The 22246-nt window shown below is 43.2% G+C and overlaps 1 protein-coding gene and 1 pseudogene across 1 annotated transcript; one reads left to right on the forward strand and one right to left on the reverse strand.

Moving 5' to 3' along the window:
• The first annotated feature begins 8112 nt into the window (after positions 1 to 8112).
• Positions 8113 to 10969, forward strand: LOC129400039 (ubiquitin carboxyl-terminal hydrolase 15-like; annotated as a pseudogene).
• Positions 10970 to 15676: 4707 nt separating this feature from the next.
• FAM181B (family with sequence similarity 181 member B) lies at positions 15677 to 18424 on the reverse strand. Its single transcript, XM_055120907.1, has one exon. The coding sequence runs from the start codon at positions 18381 to 18383 to the stop codon at positions 17502 to 17504; it is 882 nt and encodes a 293-aa protein (XP_054976882.1). The 5' UTR covers positions 18384 to 18424; the 3' UTR covers positions 15677 to 17501.
• Between the last annotated feature and the right edge of the window lie 3822 nt (positions 18425 to 22246).

The following is a 22246-nucleotide window of genomic DNA, read 5'->3' on the forward strand; positions in this document are numbered from 1 at the left end:
GAGAAAAGGAAAAAGGGACAAGTGTCTGCCCTAGAGGCAGGCTGGGGGTGGAAGGAAACTGGGGACATTAGTGGAGGGAAACGGGCACTAGTGAAGGCGCCGGTGCTCAAGCATTGCACAGCTTGAACTCAATCAGGAATAACTTTGTAAACTTGATAATCCAATATTTTTTCTTAATTAGCCCTCTTTTGGACAAACTTTACCAGATGTTTTGTTTTGTCAACCAAGTGAATTAAGAAAAAAGAAGCATAAGAAAGGTATTCCCAGAGCTGAGTGAGGAAAAAGCTGGTAATGGAATATGCCTGGTCACCAGTAACTCTATATGAGGTGCACCCCAGAGCAGTTGTTTTCAAACTGGGGCACAACCCTGGCTCAGGGGCTCCAAACACTGCAGCAAATGTAGTAAAAGTGTTTTTAAAGCCCTTTCATCACCCCAGCGTGATTCTAAATCTCAGTTGTGACGAAGAGAACACTGTTCTGCTCCTCAAGGGAAGGTCGGCTCTAAAAGTACATGATTTGCTCTTATGTTCTAAAAGTTAGCGCACACATTTAATTATGTAAATAAGCCGCTGGACTTTGATCTTTTCTCAGACCAGATAAAATGTGGAAGAAGATTCAGAGCAAAAGAAGGGATGTAGCATCTGATAAGTAATTTTCTGATTCCGCTGATACTTATGAATCCTTTGCATGTACAGTACAAGAGGCCGTTTGTTCTTCACTGCGTGGAGGCACCCATGCCCCAATTTCATAGATGAAACAGATGAAACACTGGCACTAACTAAGAGGCAAGGGATTGAATTATCACGGGACTGTGCATTGCACACTTGGTTACACCCAGGTGTTAGAAATAATACAGACCATTGTTTGCGAGTCTGCTATGGGCTTTCTGATGTAATTCTTATAAATTACAGAGTTTTAATACCAGCCCTGGAAGACTGAGATTATTGGTATTCCCAATGAGAAAGCCAGCACTAAAAACTAGTTCAGTAACTACCAATGGTGCAGCTAGGAAAAGGGCAGAAGCAGAACCCAAAGCTGGTCAGCTGGGGTCTGTGACCAACGCAATGGAATGGCACTGAGAATTCCAGGCCCAGGAGCACTGCTGTCGCTGGGAAGGACTCCCAGTGTTGCAGTGCTTTCCAACTTGCTCTCCAGAGCAAAGGTAAAGCCTCCCTCCTCGCCAAACAGGGCCTGAATGGAGCCCTGGTCAGAGAGAGACTCATCCTTGAAACCCTGCTGCCAAGCTTCCTGCTTCCTCACGCCTTTGTTGGGACAAGAATGGCTTTCTTACAATGTTCTGGCAGCAACCCATGACCCGAGCCTGTGCCAAGGTGATTCAGATTCTGGCCAAGTTCCTGGGCTACTGTTCAAATGTGTCCCGAGTTTCTCTGGGCCATGCACTGAAATCCTTTTGTTGTGGACAGACTTGATTGAGAGACTGGAATCTGAGCAGTCCTCGCACCCAAGGCTTCATGCAGGACTCATCGGCAGGCATGGAGCTTGACCACCCACCCACCGTCAACCCTCACAGAAGGAGGCTCCTTCCCACCAGGAGTGAACCAGACGGGGTGGGTGAGGGGGGAGACACACACTCCTGCCCCAGTGCAGCGGCGGTGCCTGCAAGTCCTTTGTGAGGGCTTTGTTTTGTCTTCTTGAGTAAAGGCCCACTCTGCCACTGCTCCTTTAGGAACCAGCTCGTGTGAAGGGGCCAGTTAGTCACGGATTCCAAGTCATTGTGGGACTAGGGGGCTTTTCAGTGCCAGAGCATCCAGTGACCTTTTAAATCCTGAGCTGAAAATCCTGGACCCTCCAGAGCCTTTCTCGCTGGGTGCAGAGATGGGAGGAGGTGGGAAGTTCCAGCTCTCTGCTGAGGCTTCTTTCTGCAATAACAGTCAAATAACAGTGGTTGACATTGCATGGTATTTTCATATTTAGAGGTTTTAAGATACAGGTGGAGGTGCTCAGGGGCTACTCCCTGCTCTGTACTCCCAACACTGCGGAGTGACCATTTAGTGTCAAGGACTGCACGGGACCCCTTGCATGAAAAGCAAGTGCTCAGCCTGTGGAGATGTGTCTCTAGCCCAGCAGTTACCATTTTCAGAGTCTTTAGAGAATGTCCATGTCTCTGTTGATAGACCTCATGCAGTCACAGCCTCCTGTGATATCATTATTACCATCTTACAGAACAGATCATTTGGGAGTCTAGTAATCTGCCTGAGGGCACACAACTATGAGCAAGCAATGGAATTAATATTCAATTCTTTCTGACTCCAGGTGCTCTGAAAACACTCTTCAATATTGAGTCAGTATTGAGTCAGTCAAATTTAGCAAGAACCACTAGCAGCAGTCCGCCCCAGAGAATAGAAGTTCTTTTCTACTCACAAAAGTTGCCAGCTACAACTGGGACAGGCAGTGAGAGAAATCAATGCGAAGGGAACAGCTCTAGAATTAAAGAGCCATGTGGTCCTTATCAGCTGGAGCATCAATAAAAAAGCAGCATGCGCCCCAGGAAGGGAAATGATGAGTACTTAAATTTCCAACTTAAATCTCCCTGGACTTAATTACTAAAATACAGAAATCCTAGACCTCAAGGTCGCAGTAGCAGCCGCACGACTTTATATCTCTTCATTGTCCTCAATGGAAAACTAATTATCAAATGTTTCCTTGTAAATAGGGCCTTATTTTGGGGGGATAAACTCCAACAAGAATAGTGAGTTCTGTGTTGAAACTCCAATAACAATAGTGAGTTTTGTGTTGAAATATGGAATGTAATCAAGGTAAAGAGAAAATGAAGTGAAACTTATCAGTTATGCAGGTGGGGGTGAGGGGGTTGGGGGTGGGGGGTTGGGAAGTATACTGGGTTGTTTTTTTTTTGATGGTTGGATATGGGCACTGGTGAAAGGACGGGTGTTTGAGCATTGTATAACTGAGACATAAGCCTGAGAACTTTGTAACTTTCCACATGGTGATTCAATAAAATAATTTTTTTTAAAAAAAAAAGCAGCATGCACTGGTGGCTTAAACAGCAGACAATCATTTCTCACATTTCTGGAGACTGAGTCATCCCAGCTCAGCCTGACCTGGCTCCTGATGGGGGCCCACCTCCTGGTTACACATGGCTGCCTTCCTGTGTCCTCACTCACTCCTCCCATCTCCAGAAAAAGTGTGTTAACTTGACCTTTTTTGCTTTGGGACCACACCTGGCAGTGCTCAGGACTTACTCCTAACTGTGCTTTCAGGGGTCACTCCTGGTCTCAAGGGATCATATGTAGTGCCAGATAATTGAACTCAGGTCTGTTGCGTGCAAAACAAGCACTTTTCTTACCCACTGTACTATCTCTCCAGTCTTATGGCCTCTTTTTGTAAGTACACTAACCCTGCCCTTAATACTCAGCTCTCACAGTCGAACAGCAGGTAAAGCACTTGCATTGCATGCAACTGACCCCGATTCAACCCCTGAGTCCTACTAGGAGTGATCTGCGAGCACAGAACTAGGAGTAAACCCTGAGTTATGGCCCTAACCTCTCTTCCCCAAGACAACTGAACAAATAAGGAAGAGTATTATTTTTGTTTCAAAGACTCAGTTCTTAAGATCCAAATACCTTCCCAACCCCCCTGTTCTGAATTCCACCACATTGCAAAATAAGGTTTCAAAATGTGGATTTGAACAGAATACCAACATTCATAATATCTGTCATTTTTAACGTCTATAGTCCAGGGAAAGTCTTTAAAAGGAAAATCTAGCAACTCAACTTGATCCTAAAATTAGAGGAAAGAGAAATTTGAGGGGTGGGGTGGGGTCTAGGTCAGGGTGCCATTGGCCTGGAGATCCTGGGGCCTGGTTTCAAGAGAACATCATCTTCCCCAGTGCTCATGGAGCTTGTCTCAGGGAACAGGAGCAGCTGCACCAGCACATGTAATCTTCTGAGTGTGACCAGTTTTCAGTCGTGACCCTTAGAGTCACAAATGCTTCTACCACATCTTTGTGGGAATTTAAATAAGAAAAGATATCCCCTTCTTGAGTGCACAATTTAATAGCACCAAAATGAGCATGGGTTGGATTTTAATTTTCAGTTTCCCCCTAGACTGTGCAAGCTCCATCTAATATGAGTGGTACAGCTCTGTCATTCCGAGTTACGTGACAAGCAATAACAGGAACAGATATATCAGATCCTAGTTCCAAACTTGAAGGCCAACGCTATTCTGGGTCATCTTCTTATCTTTCAAATAATTTAAGTGCCAGGACACAAATCCCCTCAAAGAAGGGACAGCTCCACCGACAAGATATTAGGACTTTATATAAATAAAGCAGTAGGTACTTGAGCAACTACGTGGCTATCAAAGAAATAATTGTCCCCAAAATGTGGAGCTTTTTACTGGAACCTTGGATATTTCTCAATCTACGAGTGCCTGCTTACGATGTGGTGTTATGTTCATGGCTCCTGTGGAGGTAGGTATGAGGGATTCTCCTAAAAAGGCATGGACTGACTTAAGTTTATATTTCTGGAGCGATTACACAGGACTGGAGCGATAGCACAGTGGGTAGGGCATTTGCCTTGCATGCGGCCGACCCAGGTTTGATTCCTCCATCTCTCTCGGAGAGCCCAGCAAGCTACCAAGAGTATCCCGCCCCCACCACAGAGCCTGGAGAGCTAACTGTGGCTTATTCATATTCGATATGCCAAAAACAGTAACAAGTCTCACAACGGAGACATTACTGGTGCCCGCTCAAGCAAATAGATGAACAACAAGACGACAGTGCTACAGACAGTGCACGCATCCCTAAAAGGAGACCTAAGATTTATCCATGGGAATCTCTTGTGAACTTGACAAGTGACCCAAAATTGGATAAAAATCTATGGCTGGCACTAATAAAATGCCCAGCAGAAAATGGGATTTACCTAAGCAGGTTGCATTATATAGATATTAGTTGGCTCTGAGAGCAGGAGTATTGAATTAGCTATGCAGAAATCCATAATTTCAGGAATCAGAAGTGACTCTGGCCACACACTTGCCAGCCCTAGATTTCAGATTACCAAAAATGCCTCTATAGCATTTACCTTATTTTTTGGAAGGCACATCGGCACTTTTGCATGCACCACTGTTATTTGAAATTACCCAGAAGCAGGGCTGGAGCAATAGCACACCAACTGGGGTTGGTGTTTGCCAACCCAGGTTCAATTCCCAGCAACTCACAAAGTCCCCCGAGCACCGCCAGGAGTAATTCCTGAGTACATGAGCCAGGAGTAATCCATGTGCATCGCCGGGTGTGACCCAAAAATAAATAAATAAATAAATAAATAAATAAATAAATAAATAAAATTTAAAAAATTAAAAAAGAAAAAAGAAGTTACCCAGAAGCTTGTAAGCTTTGGGCCACACATCTTTCCATGTTCATCTTTCCCATGAGCAAGTCCCTACCATTTACTTAGCACAATATCTGATCTCAGTAGGGACCTAATAAAAATAAAATAAAGAATAATTTAGCTCATGAAAGTAACCTGTGACGTATCTCAACAGGATGGTGACCTTTTTTGTTCATGTTTGTGTTGGCTGTTTCTATGTCCCTGTGGTTTGCTTGATATTAGAAACTTGTTACCTTCATCTTTTTCTCTGGTACATACCGGGCACAGAACTGAATTTCTTTAAATGTTGTTTGAACAAGCAGCTAAATTAAGGTTATGTGGATGAAACCCCTCTCTAAGATGGCTACCTCACCAGGAACATTCTCTTTCTCCACGCAGTTTTCCAAGTCCTACACTTCTATCCCTGTGGGAGAAGTGTGGGTGCACTTTAATTTCATACATCATTACTGGAACTTTGGCTACATAGGCATTAAGAAATGACGTTGGCACACAGATTATTTACTGAGAGGGATTTGCATGATAAGCCCTGACTAATACTTTTTTTTCCAACTTTATTGCTATATAATTGATAAATAACGTTGTGTAAATTTGACATGTACAACAACTAATGGTTTTTTGTCTTCATTGTAAAGTTTTGAAAGGTGTGGATATAGTTTGAAATGAGAAAAATGAATCTCTTTTATTCTTTTTAAATAATACTTTCACTGTGGCCTTTTATGGTTCCATAAAACTTTAAGATTTTTTTAATTTTTAAAAATTGTCATTGGAATTTTCATAGGGACACTAGGTAATTACATTATTATAAAACAAACATTTTAACAGTGTTGCTAATTCCAGTATTTTAAGCATTTTTCATCTATTCATGTCTTTCATTTCTTCCCCAGTGCCTTATCATTCTTAGTGTACGTGCCTTTCATTCCCTGGTTTAAATTATTACTAAGTATTTTTTTATCTTTGATGCTATTGTAAAAATATGCAGATTGCAAATTATAGAGATTTTGTTACATTGTGTAGAATTCCTTTCTTATTATTACCTAAAATAAAATAGGTGCATAGCTTTGTGGGCATTGTTCTGCTTGAGTACACCACTGGGACATATACATATCCACACACATAGCACAATAAATAGAATTATCTCTACTTGTTTTGTTGTACACTAGTTTGTAACTTTCTGGAACTACTATAACAAAATGTCCCAAAGTAGGCAGCTAAAAATAAAAACAATTTAGGATATTGGTCCTAGAGGTGAAAGTCTAAAGCCCAGAGATCCATATAGCAGCATCAGCTACGAAGGCGCCACTGGATTGATCCTTCCTTGCTTTCAGTGTTCGTCAGCCATCCTTAGCAGCACTCCAGGTACAGGGCATTTTGTGTGTTTTCACCTGCCTCTCTCTTGTGTGTCCATCTCAGCAACCAGTTTCCATTTCCTGTAAGAAGAACAGTCAAATTAGGTTAGATTTCTTCCGAGTGGCCTCATTTTAACTTGATTAACTATACAAAGGCCCTATTTTCAAATAACATTATGTCCTGAGGATCTAGAGTTTAGGACTTCCAGATATCTTTGTAAAGGTACAGAATTCAACCCATAGCATTTACAATGAGTTAAAAAAGTGAACTGCCAGGAATCTAGCCTTGTGTTCACTCTATCCTCTTGCTGGTCTCTTTCTCTTTCTCTTCCCTTCATTTTCTGTCCCTCTACTTTCTTTCTTCCTTCCTTCCTTCCTTCCTTCCTTCCTTCCTTCCTTCCTTCCTTCCTTCCTTCCTTCCTTCCTTCCTTCCTTCCTTCCTTCCTTTCTTTCTTTCTTTCTTTCTTTCTTTCTTTCTTTCTTTCTTTTTTCTTTCTTTTCTTTTTCTCTCTTTCTCTTCCTCCACTCTCTTCTCCATTTCCCACTCACAATCTGTGATTAAAAACAAACATGATATCCTTATGCAAAATATGTTCCTAGGGGCCAGAGAGAGAGTACAAAGGTTTATGTATTCTCCTTGCAAGTGGGAGACCCCAGTTTGATCACTGGCATCACATATGGTCCCAGAACCCCCCCCAAAAAAATGATCCCTGCATGCAGAGTCAGGAGTAAGCCCTGAACCTCACAGGGTATAGCCCCCAAACAGAAGAAAATACGTTTCTAAGGACATCAGTTTTGGATGTTGTGTTGTTGTTGTTGCTAGTTTTCATTTATTTGTTTAGAATCAGATCCAACAGTGGTCAGGGGCTGCTTCCCACTTTGTGCTTGAGTAGCTTCTAGTGCTGCCTGGGGGATCATGTGGTGCTGAGGATCACACTTGGGTCTCCTGGATGAAAAACGCATGTTCAGCCCATTGGATTCTGTCTCTAGCCAAAATACTGTCATTCACAATTTTTTAAATGCCTTTCCATTTGTTTAGAAACTATTTAGTACTTTGTGACATCTTTTACAGTGGTTTCCTCTATTTTGTCTTCACTCCTATATGAACACTAAACATTTCATGCATATATTAACTTACTATCCAGCTCAATTTTATACACATTGATATAGGGTTTCTAGTTACCTTGATCTCACAGAGGGAAGTCCTGGTTCTACTCAATGGATAGAGCTCATGATTGAATACCTGTCACAATATCCTCTATGCCTGCCACCAAATCCACCACTCTAAACAGAGTAACTTTGGTTTTATTAAATTACCAGCACAGCTCTGATTACCACATACATAATTCTTGCCACAACTAAGTTTCCCTAAGAAAGGAAAGGGAGGCTAGTGTGGGGAAATGGCGGAAGGCGGAGCGGTGGATCTGGATATCCAGCGTTCTGACATCACGACGCCGCTCAAAATCTCGCTCCAGAAGGGGGACACCTGGTACCTAGTCGATAGTCGCTGGTTCAAACAGTGGAAAAAATATTTTGGCTTTGACAGTTGGGACAAATACCAGATGGGAGATCAAAATGTATATCCTGGACCTATTGATAACTCTGGACTTCTCAAAGATGGTGATGCCCAGTCACTCAAAGAGCATCTTATCGATGAATTGGATTACATATTATTGCCAACTGAGGGCTGGAATAAACTTGTCAGCTGGTACACATTGATGGAAGGTCAAGAACCAATAGCACGGAAGGTGGTTGAACAGGGTATGTTTGTAAAGCACTGCAAAGTAGAAGTATATCTCACAGAACTGAAGCTTTGTGAAAATGGCAACATGAATAATGTTGTAACTAGAAGATTTAGCAAAGCTGACACAATAGATACAATTGAAAAGGAAATCAGAAAAATCTTCAATATTCCAGATGATAAGGAGACGAGATTGTGGAACAAATGCATGAGTAATACATTTGAGCCACTGAATAAGCCAGACAGCACTATTCAGGATGCTGGTTTATTCCAAGGACAGGTGTTAGTGATAGAACAGAAAAATGAAGATGGAACATGGCCAAGGGGTCCTTCTACTCCTAATGTGAAAAACTCAAATTATTGTCTTCCATCATATACTGCTTATAAGAACTACGATTATTCAGAACCTGGAAGAAATAATGAGCAGCCAGGCCTTTGTGGCCTGAGTAACTTGGGAAACACCTGTTCATGAAATCAGCTATTCAGTATTTGAGCAACATACCTCCACTTACTGAATATTTCCTCAATGATATGTATCAAGAAGAACTGAATTTTGACAATCCCTTAGGAATGAGAGGGGAAATAGCTAAGTCTTATGCTGAATTGATCAAACAAATGTGGTCTGGAAAACTTAGCTATGTCACACCAAGAGCCTTTAAGACACAAGTAGGATGTTTTGCACCGCAGTTCTCTGGATACCAGCAGCAAGACTGTCAAGAATTACTAGCTTTCCTGCTGGATGGTCTACATGAGGATTTGAATAGAATTAGGAAAAAAACATACACACAATTAAAAGATGCAGATGGGAGGCCAGAAAAGGTGGTTGCTGAAGAAGCCTGGGAAAATCATTTAAAAAGAAATGATTCTATCATGGTCGACATATTTCATGGCCTTTTCAAGTCAACTTCAGTATGTCCTAAATGTGCAAAGATTTCAGTCACATTTGATCCTTTCTGTTACTTGACACTTCCTTTGCCCATGAAAAAAGAGCGTACCTTAGAAGTTTACTTAGTTAGAATGGATCCACTTACCAAACCTATGCAGTACAAAGTGGTTGTCCCCAAAATTGGAAACATACAAGATCTTTGTACGGCACTCTCTACTTTGTTAGGCGTACCTGCAGATAAGATGATAGTCACTGATATATACAATCATAGATTTCACAGAATATTTGCCATGGATGAAAACCTTAGTAGTATTATGGAGCGAGATGATATTTATTTGTTTGAGATTAACATCAATAGGACAGAAGATACAGAGCATGTGATTATTCCTGTTTGCCTAAGAGAAAAATTAGACATTCAAGTTACACATACCATACTGGTTCTTCACTTTTTGATTAGCCTTTTCTTATAGCAGTACCACGGAACAATACTGAAGATAAACTCTATAATCTTCTACTTTTGAGAGTGTGCTGGTATGTCAAAATATCCACTGAAACTGAAGAAACTGAAGGATCCCTACATTGCTGTAAGGACCAAAATATTAATGGGAATGGCCCAAATGGCATTCATGAAGAAGGCTTACCAACTGAAGTAGAAACAGATGAGCCAGATGATAAATTCAGCCAAGATCAAGAACTTCCCTCTGAGAATAAAAACAGTCAGTCTGAAGATTCAGTTAGAGGAGATAATGATTCTGAAAATGGATTATGTACTGAGGAAAGTTGCAAAGGTCAACTCACGGGACACAAAAAGAGATTGTTTACATTTCAGTTCAACAACTTAGGCAATACCGATATCAAATACATCAAAGATGACACCCGGCATATAAGATTTGATGATAGGCAACTTAGGCTAGATGAAAGATCTTTTCTTGCTTTGGATTGGGATCCTGATTTGAGAAAAAGATACTTTGATGAAAATGCTGCTGAGGACTTTGAGAAACATGAAAGTGTGGAATATAAGCCTCCCAAAAAACCCTTTGTGAAATTGAAAGATTGCATTGAGCTTTTTAAAACAAAGGAAAAGCTAGGTGCTGAGGATCCTTGGTATTGTCCAAATTGTAAAGAACATCAACAAGCCACAAAGAAATTATATTTATGGACACTGCCTCCAGTACTTGTGGAACATCTCAAACGGTTTTCTTACAGTCGATACATGAGAGATAAATTGGATGCCTTAGTTGATTTTCCTATAAGTGACTTGGATATGTCAGAATTCCTAATTAATCCAAATGCAGGTCCTTGCCGCTATAATTTAATCGCTGTTTCCAAACACTATGGAGGGAAGGGAGGAGGACATTATACTGCTTTTGCCAAAAATAAAGATGATGGGAAATGGTACTACTTTGATGACAGTAGTGTCTCCACAGCATCTGAAGATCAGATTGTGTCCAAAGCTGCGTACGTGCTCTTCTACCAGAGGCAAGACACTTTCAGTGGAACTGGCTTTTTCCTTCTTGACTGAGAAACTAAAGGTGCTTCAGCTGCCACAGGCATCCCATTAGAAAGTGACAGAGATAGCAATGATAATGACAATGACATAGAAAACGAAAACTGTATGCACACTAACTAACGAGAGTCCCAGAAGCCATAAAGGAGAGACTTTCCTGCTGGTGGTGTCTATGGAGATGATGGATTCACCCACCACATTAAACACAAGTCTGAGATGGGAAGTTTCAGATAACCGAATGTAAATCCTTCATCAGATTTTAACTTGTGCAGTACTCGAGGTGAGACACAATGAAAACTTTAACAGAAATTGCCTCTTAAACCATTTACAGTCTTGTATTTACAAGCTAAATATATATAGGAAATCACAAATAAATCCCTTTTAAGTTTGCTGCTGTTTTGATGAATTATGTTTTCTTTAATTTTTTGAATGTGAGTTAACTAATGGCAAATGTTAAATTTGTGGATGTTGGTCATTTATTTTGCTCTAATATACTACAAAAAATTATGGCTAAACTTAGTTTTTGGATTATCTAGATCATGTGCATTAGGCTGCTACATATACTATTATGATATTTATCTGCGGTATCAATGTGGTATAAAACTACAGTAGTATCCTTGGAAAACCAAATTTTCAAGTCTATCCCTGGCAATCAATGTAGACCTATTTTTTAAAAATAAATCATGTTACATGAAAGTCTTGAAAAAGTTATTTCCTTTCATAGTATTAAAACTAGAATATTGGGGCTGGAGTTATAGCACAGCGGGTAGGGCATTTGCCTTGCACACGGTCGACCCGGGTTCGATTCCCAGCATCCCATATGGTCCCCCAGCACCGCCAGGAGTAATTCCTGAGTGTAGAGCCAGGAGTAATCCCTGTGCACCGCCAGGTATGACCCGAAAAGCAAAATAAATAAATAAAACTAGAATCTTATGTTCATCTAACTGCTATTGTAGAAAACAGGTTCTAGATTTCACCCTTCATCTAAAGTCATTTTTCAGTTATATGTAAGGATTTTTTTTGATATCGGTGTTCTTTTTGTTGCATTTAGAATCTATTCCTCTACCATTTAAATTTTCTTTTACTTACATTAAAATTCATTTATTTTAATTTGGTGGTGTTGGTCCAAAATCAAAATTTTTGCTGTTTTTCTCTACCCCATTTTTTTGGTAATTTGGCAACTTCTAACCTATGAATTATTGTAACATAAGGAAAGATTTAATTGTACTCTGCATCAGTAGTAATGATTACATCATGCCTTGAGGTTTTTTTCATATACCTTTAAATAATTAATGGACAATTGGCTTTAAAGGTAGATCTGTTAACTCTCTTTGTGTGTTCCTGATGGAATTCACCATAGCCTTACAGCTTTTCTCAGAAGGTGACTTGTTAGAAGAGAAGTGGCATCTGCGTGTTCCAGAATCTGAACCTGGACAGTATATAAAGCATAAAAACCTGGAATTTGATTTTAGTTCACCACGTTCAAGGATCCAGGATACCAAAAATATGTGTGAACATTTGAAACATTTTTCATTTGCTGCCTTTTTCCCTTTGATCTAGTTAAAAGAATGTATTGTCAATTGGCATACAGAACTGCCTTTAATAGAAAATATAAATACTGGGACACATTTCACATATTGACTACCTGAGAAATTGTTTTGTGTCCCACTGTTATTAAAGCAAAAAGTATAATGTTCTTCACTTTAACTAATCAAATACAATAGACTATAAATTGTGTATTGTAAATAAAAGTTCACTCTGTGAGTACACATTTTGGTAAATATTTATTTATGTTAGCATTGAAAAGTTTTTAAAAAATGCATTTGACCAGGATAAATGAGGTATGTTGATCATGGCTTTGCTTTATACCTTGATATTAAAGCTGGCTTTTCATCCTGGTATTTTTTTTTGACAAGTGATACATGTAAATTTATGGTAATTTTAACAATGTGATTCTATTTCAATATCAATGAAGATATAAAGACATAGATCTAATATAAGACTATAGAAACTGCTTTGGATTACAAAGTACTAAGATTATACTACAAGAATGTAACAATAAATTATAAGCTAAAGTGGACAGTGATTGAAATCTGGGTATTTTATTATTTTTAAACTATTTCTATATACAGTGTTCCATTGTATAGCTAAAATTAGAAAGACTGACATTATCAAATGTTGGCAAGTATATTGAACAATTAGAACTTTCTTGTTTTCCTTAAAGCTTTGTAACTTTCAACATGGTGATTCAATAAGAAAATAAATTTTAAAAAAAAAAGAATAGGTCTTAGGATAAAAAAAAAAGAAGAAATAGAAAAGTCAAGTCTCACATGTCTAATTACACATTTATCTCGATTGTGTGCAGTCTGAGTTTTCCTACGCTAAAAATATTTAAATTGGATTTTGGTGATCATTTCTTAAACTTTGGGAGTGACATTTTCCTGGTTGATAAAGACACTTGTAATCTAGGTTTTGAAAATAAATTTGAAATTTTCATCCTGGTATTTTAAAAGCTGCTTTGAGTGTTTTTTTTTCCTTTCTTTTCTCTCTCTCTTTTTTTTTTGTTTTTGTTTTCTGGGTCACACCCGGCAATGCACAGGGGTTACTTTCTGGCTCATGCACTCAAGAATTACCCCTGGCAGTACTCAGGGGACCATATGGGATGCTGGGAATCGAACCTGGGTTGGCCAAGTGCAAGGCAAATGCCCTACCCGCTGTGCTATCACTCCAGCCCCTCTTTTTTTTTTTTTAATGTAAACTAACCTCCTGCATGACAGAGGTTAAAATGTCTGCATTTGAGTTCACTTGAGTTTACATTTGAAATGTACATGTTTATTTATACAGATTTCAATATAGCTATTCAAGGCCTTAAAAAAAAAAAAAAAAAGAAAGGAAAGGGAACACCAGCTCTATGATCCCTATGCAGAGAGCTAGGAGTACCAGTGGGTATTACTCAAACCACCAACCACCAGCTCCCTTCAAGAAAGCAGGTGATATGGAGACTAAAATTGTGATGTGAGAGGGGAAATGTGGTGGCATGTGGTGTGGGCAGTAGAGATTTTGGAGACAGGATAATTGATGGAGCAGCGGTCTCTCGTAGGAATGAAGAGAGGCAGGTTGCTGCAAGGAAGGCAGGAGCAAGTCCTGCCTGCCCAAGAGGACACAGGTGTGGAAGTGGATATGGGAATGAAATGGACTGTAGCAGGTGCTCACCCTCTTGTCGGAGGTAAGGGTGAGGAGAGGCATTGGGTGGACTTGACTAGCACTGAGTAAAGGCCTGAAAGAGCCACTTAGAAGGTACAAGACATTAAAATACATTTCAGGCACCAGAAAATGCCCAGCTGAGGAGGGGATTCAGGTATCTGCAGTATACATTATCATTACTGACAAGTTAAGGATTCCCAGCCAACCCAAAGTCATGTCATTGCAAGCATATTTAGGCATTTGGGGGGGGTTGAAAAATAGTTATCTATGAATGTAAAAAAAATCTCTACAGGCAATTGCCTGCATAAATGACAAAGAAAAATGCTTCTTAACAGGCTGTAATCCCTCCAGTCTCTTCAGGATTGTCACTAATGACACTTCTTCTGTATTTAGGGAGGTGAAGGGTCACATACATATGTGCTCTGACTCGAAGTGTGGAGTAGAGGATTCTGAAATGGGGGAGAGGAGGTGAGTTATGTGGAGGACAAAAACTCATTGTTTACATCCTAGATAATGGTTCAGAATTTCTGTTTATTTGGGGAGAGTGTGCAACACACAGCAGTGCTCAGAGCTTACTCCTGGCTCTGCACTCAGAAATGACTCCTGATGGTGCTCAGGGGATCATGTGAAATGGCAGTAATTGAACCCAGGTTAGCCGCATGCAAGGCAAGCACCCCACCCACTGAACTCTCTTCTGCCCCCAATGGTTTGGAATTGACAAAACTCCAGGCCTTGGCAACCTGGTACTGCCTGACACAATGCCCTCTCTCTTGATGGGCACGTAAACATAACCCACAACTGACTTCTCGTGATGATGACCTTCTTCAGATGATTGCTGTCAACTCCTGCGCGTGGGAAGACGGCCTTCCAGTACAGCTAAGTGATTGGTCTGTGGCTGGTAGGTTAGCTGAGGTGAGATGGACCAACACTGGTAGATCCGCTCCTTCCCCTCAGTCTATTCACATAGACCAATGAGGATAATAAAAATTCCTAAGCACTGGCTTTTGGAAGGGATGAGATGAGATTACATATGTGAACATGCCAGACACCCCACTGATAATATTCATATTATGAATATGTCCTAGCATAGTAGTGAAAACTGACCATAGGTTAGCCCCTGACCATAGGTTAGCCCCTCCCCCACCCCTCACTCCAATCAGGGAAAACCATAACATGATTTTGATTGTTACCATCAAGAAAATACTATTGATATCTAAGGCGAAGAGGTCAGGGATACAGATAAATATCCTACTATGCACAGGATAGCCTCACAGCACATCACTCATTCCCAAGATATTAATAGTGGTGAGGGTAACAAACTGCCAGGAGGATAACTAGGAGGTATCAGCAGACAGAGGCAGCAATAGAACAGAGCTTCGCCAAGAAGGGCCAAGCAATTCAGCATTAGCAGCTGTTGGTGCCCAGACCCCTTGGAGATCCAGGTCTTGCATCCATTGCTTGCTTTCAGCTAGTCTGTTTGAACCTTTTTTTCAGATGGGACTTAGACGGGCACTCACCTCCCAGAAGTGCTTAGAGGCTCAGTAAGTGGGTGCTGAGCTCCATGCTGGCATATGGAAAAACGCAGCTAGGTGGTACCATCATTGATGAAGCATGTCACAAGAAAAATGCTGGGCGAAAGATACCTCACTTTATTAGAGAACGAAGAGAGGAAAATTAAGGAATAGACACTGACACACCATAATAGCCTTAGTAATTGTCATAGGATTATTAATGATTTCCTACTGTGCAATTCTATCCTTGATTGTGCTCACAATGAAGTAGTTTAGATAAATTAAATGATTATTGAATAATATTTCTGCTAACATAATGTAATCCATCACTTTTCACCACTTGGAAAGAAATTCAATAGACAACAGGTTTCTGAAGCTGTAAAAGTTCTTTTCATTGTTAAGGAGACTCGTTGCTCTATTTCCCGTGTTGTTTGCTTAGGAAAGGTTTTACTGAAAAGAAGATTCAGAGATAGTGTTTAATGCTGTTTGCCAGGGCTTATAGCCTTTTTTTTTTCACAGTTGCCTTTCTGAAAATAGCAGCACTTTTGATTTGCACTCAACTGGAATTTCACAATCTTTTACAATTATGCTGGGGGTTGCCTTTCTCACAAGCAGACAGCATACCAGGGTTGGCTGTCTGGATTTCTGCAACATAGTAGATGATGCATCTTATTTTCTTGGCGATGGCTTTGTGGTAACCCCCTCCCTTCCCCAGAATGGTCCCTTCTTCAGATTTATCTCCCAATCTTTCAGAGCTCATGTTGAATTTCTCTTTTCCTTGCCAGTTGTTTTTTATCAAAACCGCCTCTCAGAGAACAAACTCCTTTGCAAAGTTCACTCTTTACTATCCCCTTCGCTGGGGAGTGTGGTTGGTGAGGCTATTCCTAGGGTGAAGAGGTGCTTGGGAGGCGGGAAAGGGAGCGAGGATGAGATCAAAGGAGAAAGACAAGAGAGGGTGCACAGCTTATCAGGGAACTGGCAGTCGGTAGGCAATGTAATGGGCCAAGAAGTTTCCACGCTTAGAAATCATTTATACATGCACGGAAGACGTAACCGCAGAACGAATCAAGCACCAAAGTGACTTCGAGGCTCTTTATGAATTTCTCCTCAGTTACCTAGCACGCACAACTGGGCAGGTGAGAAGCGGAGGTTTTCCACCTCCTAGACAACAGGTCCCCATTTGCCAAATTTGAGCTACTTGCATTAAATTTGCAAGAAAAGCTGAAAGGAGAAAAAATAAAGGCGACTGAAAGAGAGGGAAAGTAAGAAGTGGAGAGAGAGGGGGGAGGGAGAGAGGAAAGAGAGAAAGAAAGAGAAAAAGGAGAGCAAGCGAGAGCGAGAGAGACAGAGAGAGAGAGAAAGAGAGAAAGGGAGAGAGAGCGCGCGCAGAAACACACTAAAAGAAAGTCAGACTTTACCCAAAGTAAACCGGGGCCTGGGTCAGAGGGCAGGAGACGAGGGGGAGAGGGGTTTTTAGCAGTGAGCCACTCACTGGGGGTTCAGCAGAGGTCCCCCACTCACTGGCCGGGGGCTGGGGGGGGGGCGTTCAGCAGCTGGCCGGGGATTTGGGGGTGAGGGTTTCAGCAGAGGTCCACTCCCTGGCAGCGAGCTGGGGGTTTCAGCAGTGGGCCACTCGGCACAAAAGACAAGAGACTAATGAAAAACCCGTCCCTAAGGAAGACAAGACCCCATAACAGCTCTCGGTACGGTTCTTTTCAGCACAGGCTTTAATCCACGACGCGCTCGGAGGGTGGGGGCAGCCGGCGCCCGGCTGGGGGAGGACAACGGCACCGCACACACCGACCTGGGCGGCAAGGCTGGAGACGGGGCGGGCGGCGACACCGCCCGACCCGCGCGCGCCCCCACCCCCTTCCCCGGTCCCCGCCCGGGTCCTCGGCCCGTCGGCGGCGGCGGCTGCGGGCATCTCCGCGGGGCCCCACTCAGTCCCGGCGCGCGGCCCCGGGCGCCCCGTCCCAGCCCGGCTCGGGCCGCCAGAGCCCGCCGTAGGCGCCGCACTCGTAGGCGGCGGGCGGCGGCGCGGGCAGGGCGCAGTCCGGGAAGCAGGCGGCGAAGGCGGCGTCGTCGGCGGGCGCGGGGTAGGGCAGGCTCCCGGCGGGCCCGGCCGGCGGCGCGAAGAGGCCGGGCTCGGGCGCGAACACGTCGAGCGGCTCCAGCAGGACGCCCGCGTCGGGGCCGGCCGCGAAGTCGGCGCCCAGCAGCTCCAGCAGGTCCCCCGCGTGCGCGCCGGGCCCCGGGCCGGGCGACGGCTCGGTGAAGAAGGACGGCGGCAGGTTGCGGGCGCGCAGCGGCACCTTCCCCGCGCCCGGCTCGCCGCCGGACCCGCACGCGCCGCCCGCCGGCTCGGCGCGGCCCGGCCGCAGCGACGCGAAGAGCGCGGCCAGGCTGCGGCTCTGCAGGCTGCTGGCGGCCGCCTGCGCCGCGTCCCGCCGCGGTCCGGCCCGGCCCGCCGCCCCGACGGGCAGCGGCGGCCGCTTGGCGGCTGGGTCGGCGGCGGCCGGCGAGGGCGGGCCCGGGGCCGCGGCGCCCATGAGGCCGCTGCAGCGCTTGATCTGCTTCTGCAGGTACTTGCGGTGGTTCACCTTGCGCTTGGACTTGCCCGGCTTGTCCAGCGCCAGCTTGATGTTGCTGGACGCCGAGTCCATGAAGCTGAGCAGCTCGCGCGTGGCCTCGCGCACGTCCCCGCCGCCCTCGGGGCCCGCGGGCGGCGCGTCGTCCTCGAAAGCGCAGCCCAGCGCGTCGGCGGCCGCGCCGAAGCCGAAGGGCGCGAAGGGGGGCGCGCGGGGCAGTGCCTGCACCGCCATCGCGGCGGCTCGGCCCGGGCGGGCTGGCGGCGCGGCCCCGCGCGCGGCTCCTTCGCTCTTGTACCCGCCGGCCGAGGGGCGGGGGCGGCGCCTGCGGGGGGCGGCCGGCCCCCGCGCTTTAACCCTTCGCCTCCCGCCGCCGCCGCCGCCCGGGCAGGGGGGACGCGCACCCCGCGGCCGCAGCCTGGCAGGGAGGGGAGAGGGAGCATCTGGCCCAGAGGGCGGAGAGGGTTCGATTCCGGCGCTGACTGTCGTAGTGATGCAGGGCCGGGGGCTGCACGTCTCAGTCTTAGTCCCCGTTCCCAGGTTCTTCGGTATTTTTAAGAATGCAAATACCGAATAGCAGAGATGCTGAGATTGGGAAAGATGCTGAGGGTGGGAAAGGCAGAGTGTATTGGAAAGCAGAAGAGGAAGAAACTCCCCAGGCAGGGAAGAACTTAGTTTAGCATTTGACGATGGCTCTTTTGCATTTTTGTAGGGTTTTTTTTTTTTTTTTTGGTAGAAAAACTGGGTCTTTGTGTGACTCACTAAATAATAAGAATGTAACAGAGAACGCGAGCATTTTACAGAGTGGTCCGGCTTCTTTAGGGCCTTTTAAGTTTTCTGTTTGTCTCGGTGTTGCCCCTCACCTCTTTGTTTCCTGCCTAAGGTCAGGGGCAGAATCTATGATCTTGGGAGATTGTTAAGTTTCTATTCTCAGAAAGAGCCGAGAACTTTTCCAGGAACATTTAAAATGTAGGATGGAGACAGCTAAAACGGAGCCCATCCCAGCAGTTGGCAAGGGAAAACTGAGGCTTTAACTTTCAGTAGCCGCTGGGCGCTTCCTATGCCAGGCACTTCGCATGCAGGATCTGTTTTATGCTTTGAACAATCACCCTATGAAGGTCGTGTCTCTGTCACCATCTAATAAACAAAGAAGCTGAGACCAGGAAGACTAGGTGGTGGCATGCAGGCCCTTCTTGATGCAGGTCATGGTCTTTGCCATAAGCTATATTCACTTTGGCTTCTGTTTCATTGTCTACAGAATGGGCTGAGAGACAGCTCCAAGTGCTGAAATACATACAGGCTTTGCATGTCTAGAGGCCCAGGTTTCATGTCTAGGACCAGCGGGCAGTACCCAGAGCACCACCTCGTGTGGCCCTTTGGTGTCACTTCCAGCTTGCTCTAGTCTTAATTTTCTAAGGCGAGTTTCCACAGATGAGGTTTCTACTACCCCTATATTTGAAAAAATAATGATTATGTCTGCTGGTGCTTCTTTTGGTTTTGTTGCCACGCCAAGTAGTGCTTAGTAGGCTTTCTCTTTGCTCTGTGCTCAGGAATCACTTCTGACTGTGCTGAAGAGATCAGATATGGTGGCCAGGATTTAACCCTGGTTGACCGTGGCCAAGTGCAAAGCAATGCACTTACCCAATGCACTATCTCACCCTCCCTGCTTTTTTTTTTAAAAAAAAGAGCACCCTATGTGCATAAAACCCTGCATCTTAGGGAAAAATGTGGGTTAGACCCTCTCCTCTGCCATTTGAATAGATCAAATATCTTGCCATTTTGTCTGTCCTTCTGTGACTTCTGTCATATTTCAACCATCACCCTGAGTTCACGTAGACTCAGTCTCACCTGGGCAGTGCTCATGCATGGAGTAGAGGAGTAGAGAAAGTGAACAGTGGAGTAGATGAACAAAGATTAGAGAAGACTTGAGTTCTGCTTTTTTTTCTCTTTTTTTGGTTTTTGGGTCACACCTGGCAATGCCCAGTGGTTTCTCCTGGCTCTGCACTCAGGAATTACTCCTGGCATTACTGCTCGGGGGACCATATGGAATGCCTGGGATCGAACTCAGGTCAGCTGAAAATGCACTACCTGCTATACTCTCACTCCAGCCGCTTGTTAACTCCATCACTTGATGCCTCTGTGAATCATTTGAATGAGTACGTGCTTTGGACAAATCTGTCAACCATTGGAGAGCATTCTTTGCCTGGCTTACTCATGCTAAACACAGGCAAGATTACCCACCCCACAGTATACTGGTGGTATTTGTAGGAAATATTTTCTACAATCTGTATTTGTTTGCCTGTGAGAATAATTGCCCTTGACTAAAACACATAACTGGCGACTATATTCCTTTACATGCCTTCCCTGTAACAAGGTGTTCATGTAGATCCAATGAAATCGCACATGTGAATACTGTGTGAGATAGAGTGCTCTCTAAGTAATTATAATTTAGGTGAAGTTGACATGAAGGAATGTATATCCTATCTCTTGAGAAACTTATCTGTTAGCTTCCTTTTCATGACATGGAAGGAAGGACCCATCTTTGAACATCCTTAAAGCACATCCATACTGAAGAAAGCCTGATAACTCCTCACTGAGAAGATGAACTAGAGTCTTCTCAAACTGACACTGCTGAATTAAACTTTTTACTTTTATTTTCAAAGTGACTCAGTTATTATGTGTCTTCCATTTGGGTAACACACAGGATGTGATCTGAACTGTATTCACTTTACTACAGTGACATTTTCTGACTTCCCTTATTACGGGGACATTTCTAAACTTTCTAAGTGAACCTGTTGCTTCGTTATTTCTTATTCCACAGATATGGATGTCACCTGCCCTCCACTTTCCCTTTCATAAGGGTCTATCCCATAGACCTCCAGTTTGCAGCCAAGTATATGAATTCTGCTTTTTACCTTCTTTCAACAGTAACCCCAAGACATAGATTGCATAAGACTACATTTAATTAATCTTTTCAATCTGAAAAATCTTTTTTAATTTCCAGAATTCACTAAGTCCTAACGTGACCATAGAAAAGAGAAATAACTATAAAAGTCTTCATCTGTAATAGCTTTCTTATTTCATCATAGGCATCATAGGCATTCTAAGCATACATACATCATAGGCATTCTAAGCATACGTATGTGATAAGCATTGTAAGCATACATATGTCGTAGGCATTCTAAGCATCAAAGCTGAGTTAGAGTCGGAGAGACCAGGTTCAAATTCAGCTCTTCTTGATAGGAGAGAACACCATTGAACAAATCAGTTCATCTACGTAAGGATCACTTTCTTCTTCTGGAAAATGGAAATGAATATACTATGAGTGGAGTTACATAACACACAAATAATACCTCCAACTTCTGCTTTGTTTTCATCTGCCCAATAGAGATCATTTCAGTCTCTCCAAGTTGTTGTGACATGATCTAGTAGGGTAATAAATGTTTTCAGTAATTATTTTCAGCAATTATTTTTAAAGAATAAAGTATTTTTAAAGAATGACCCTATAGTTGAAGGCTGTAGAAACTTAAATAAGGCAAATGTAATTAATATCAGAAATCCTAAATTTAGAGCTGGATATTGACACTACAAAGATATCCGATCTTTGTCTTTTTTACCTATTCATTTTGAACATAGAAAAGCTTATTGACCCAGGACAAGAGAGCTAGTACAGCCTTGGTTAGATATCTGCATCACACATGATCCCTTGAGCACCACCCAGAATGATTCCGGAGTGCAGAGCCAGGAGTAATCCCTGAGCATCCCCAGGTGTGGTCCAAGAAACAAAAAGAGAAAAATAAAAGTTTATTAACCCTTCGTACCTCAGTGCTGCATCTGAAAAATAAAGTTAATAACATAAGTCTGACTATGGTGGCAATTGATAAAGTAAAGTGGAAGTTCTTTGTCAATCGTAAAGCTGCATCTACAAGTAGAAGATTTTTATGGCTTAATAGTTCCACAACTCAATTCACAAAATTGATCATTATTTTTTTCTCAAAACCGATTATATAAACATTCATCCTCATCATTTATTCATTCAATACTAAGATGAAGATATGTACAATGTGTCCAGTGCTTTGCTAGTACTGGGATATAAA

The sequence above is a fragment of the Sorex araneus genome, chromosome X (genome assembly GCF_027595985.1).
Source record: "Sorex araneus isolate mSorAra2 chromosome X, mSorAra2.pri, whole genome shotgun sequence".
Lineage (NCBI taxonomy): Eukaryota > Metazoa > Chordata > Mammalia > Eulipotyphla > Soricidae > Sorex > Sorex araneus.

What these genes read in the sequence shown, in the direction of transcription:
- FAM181B (XM_055120907.1), bottom strand. Translation starts at nt 18,383, where the DNA reads ATGGCGGTGCAGGCACTGCCCCGCGCGCCCCCCTTCGCGCCCTTCGGC.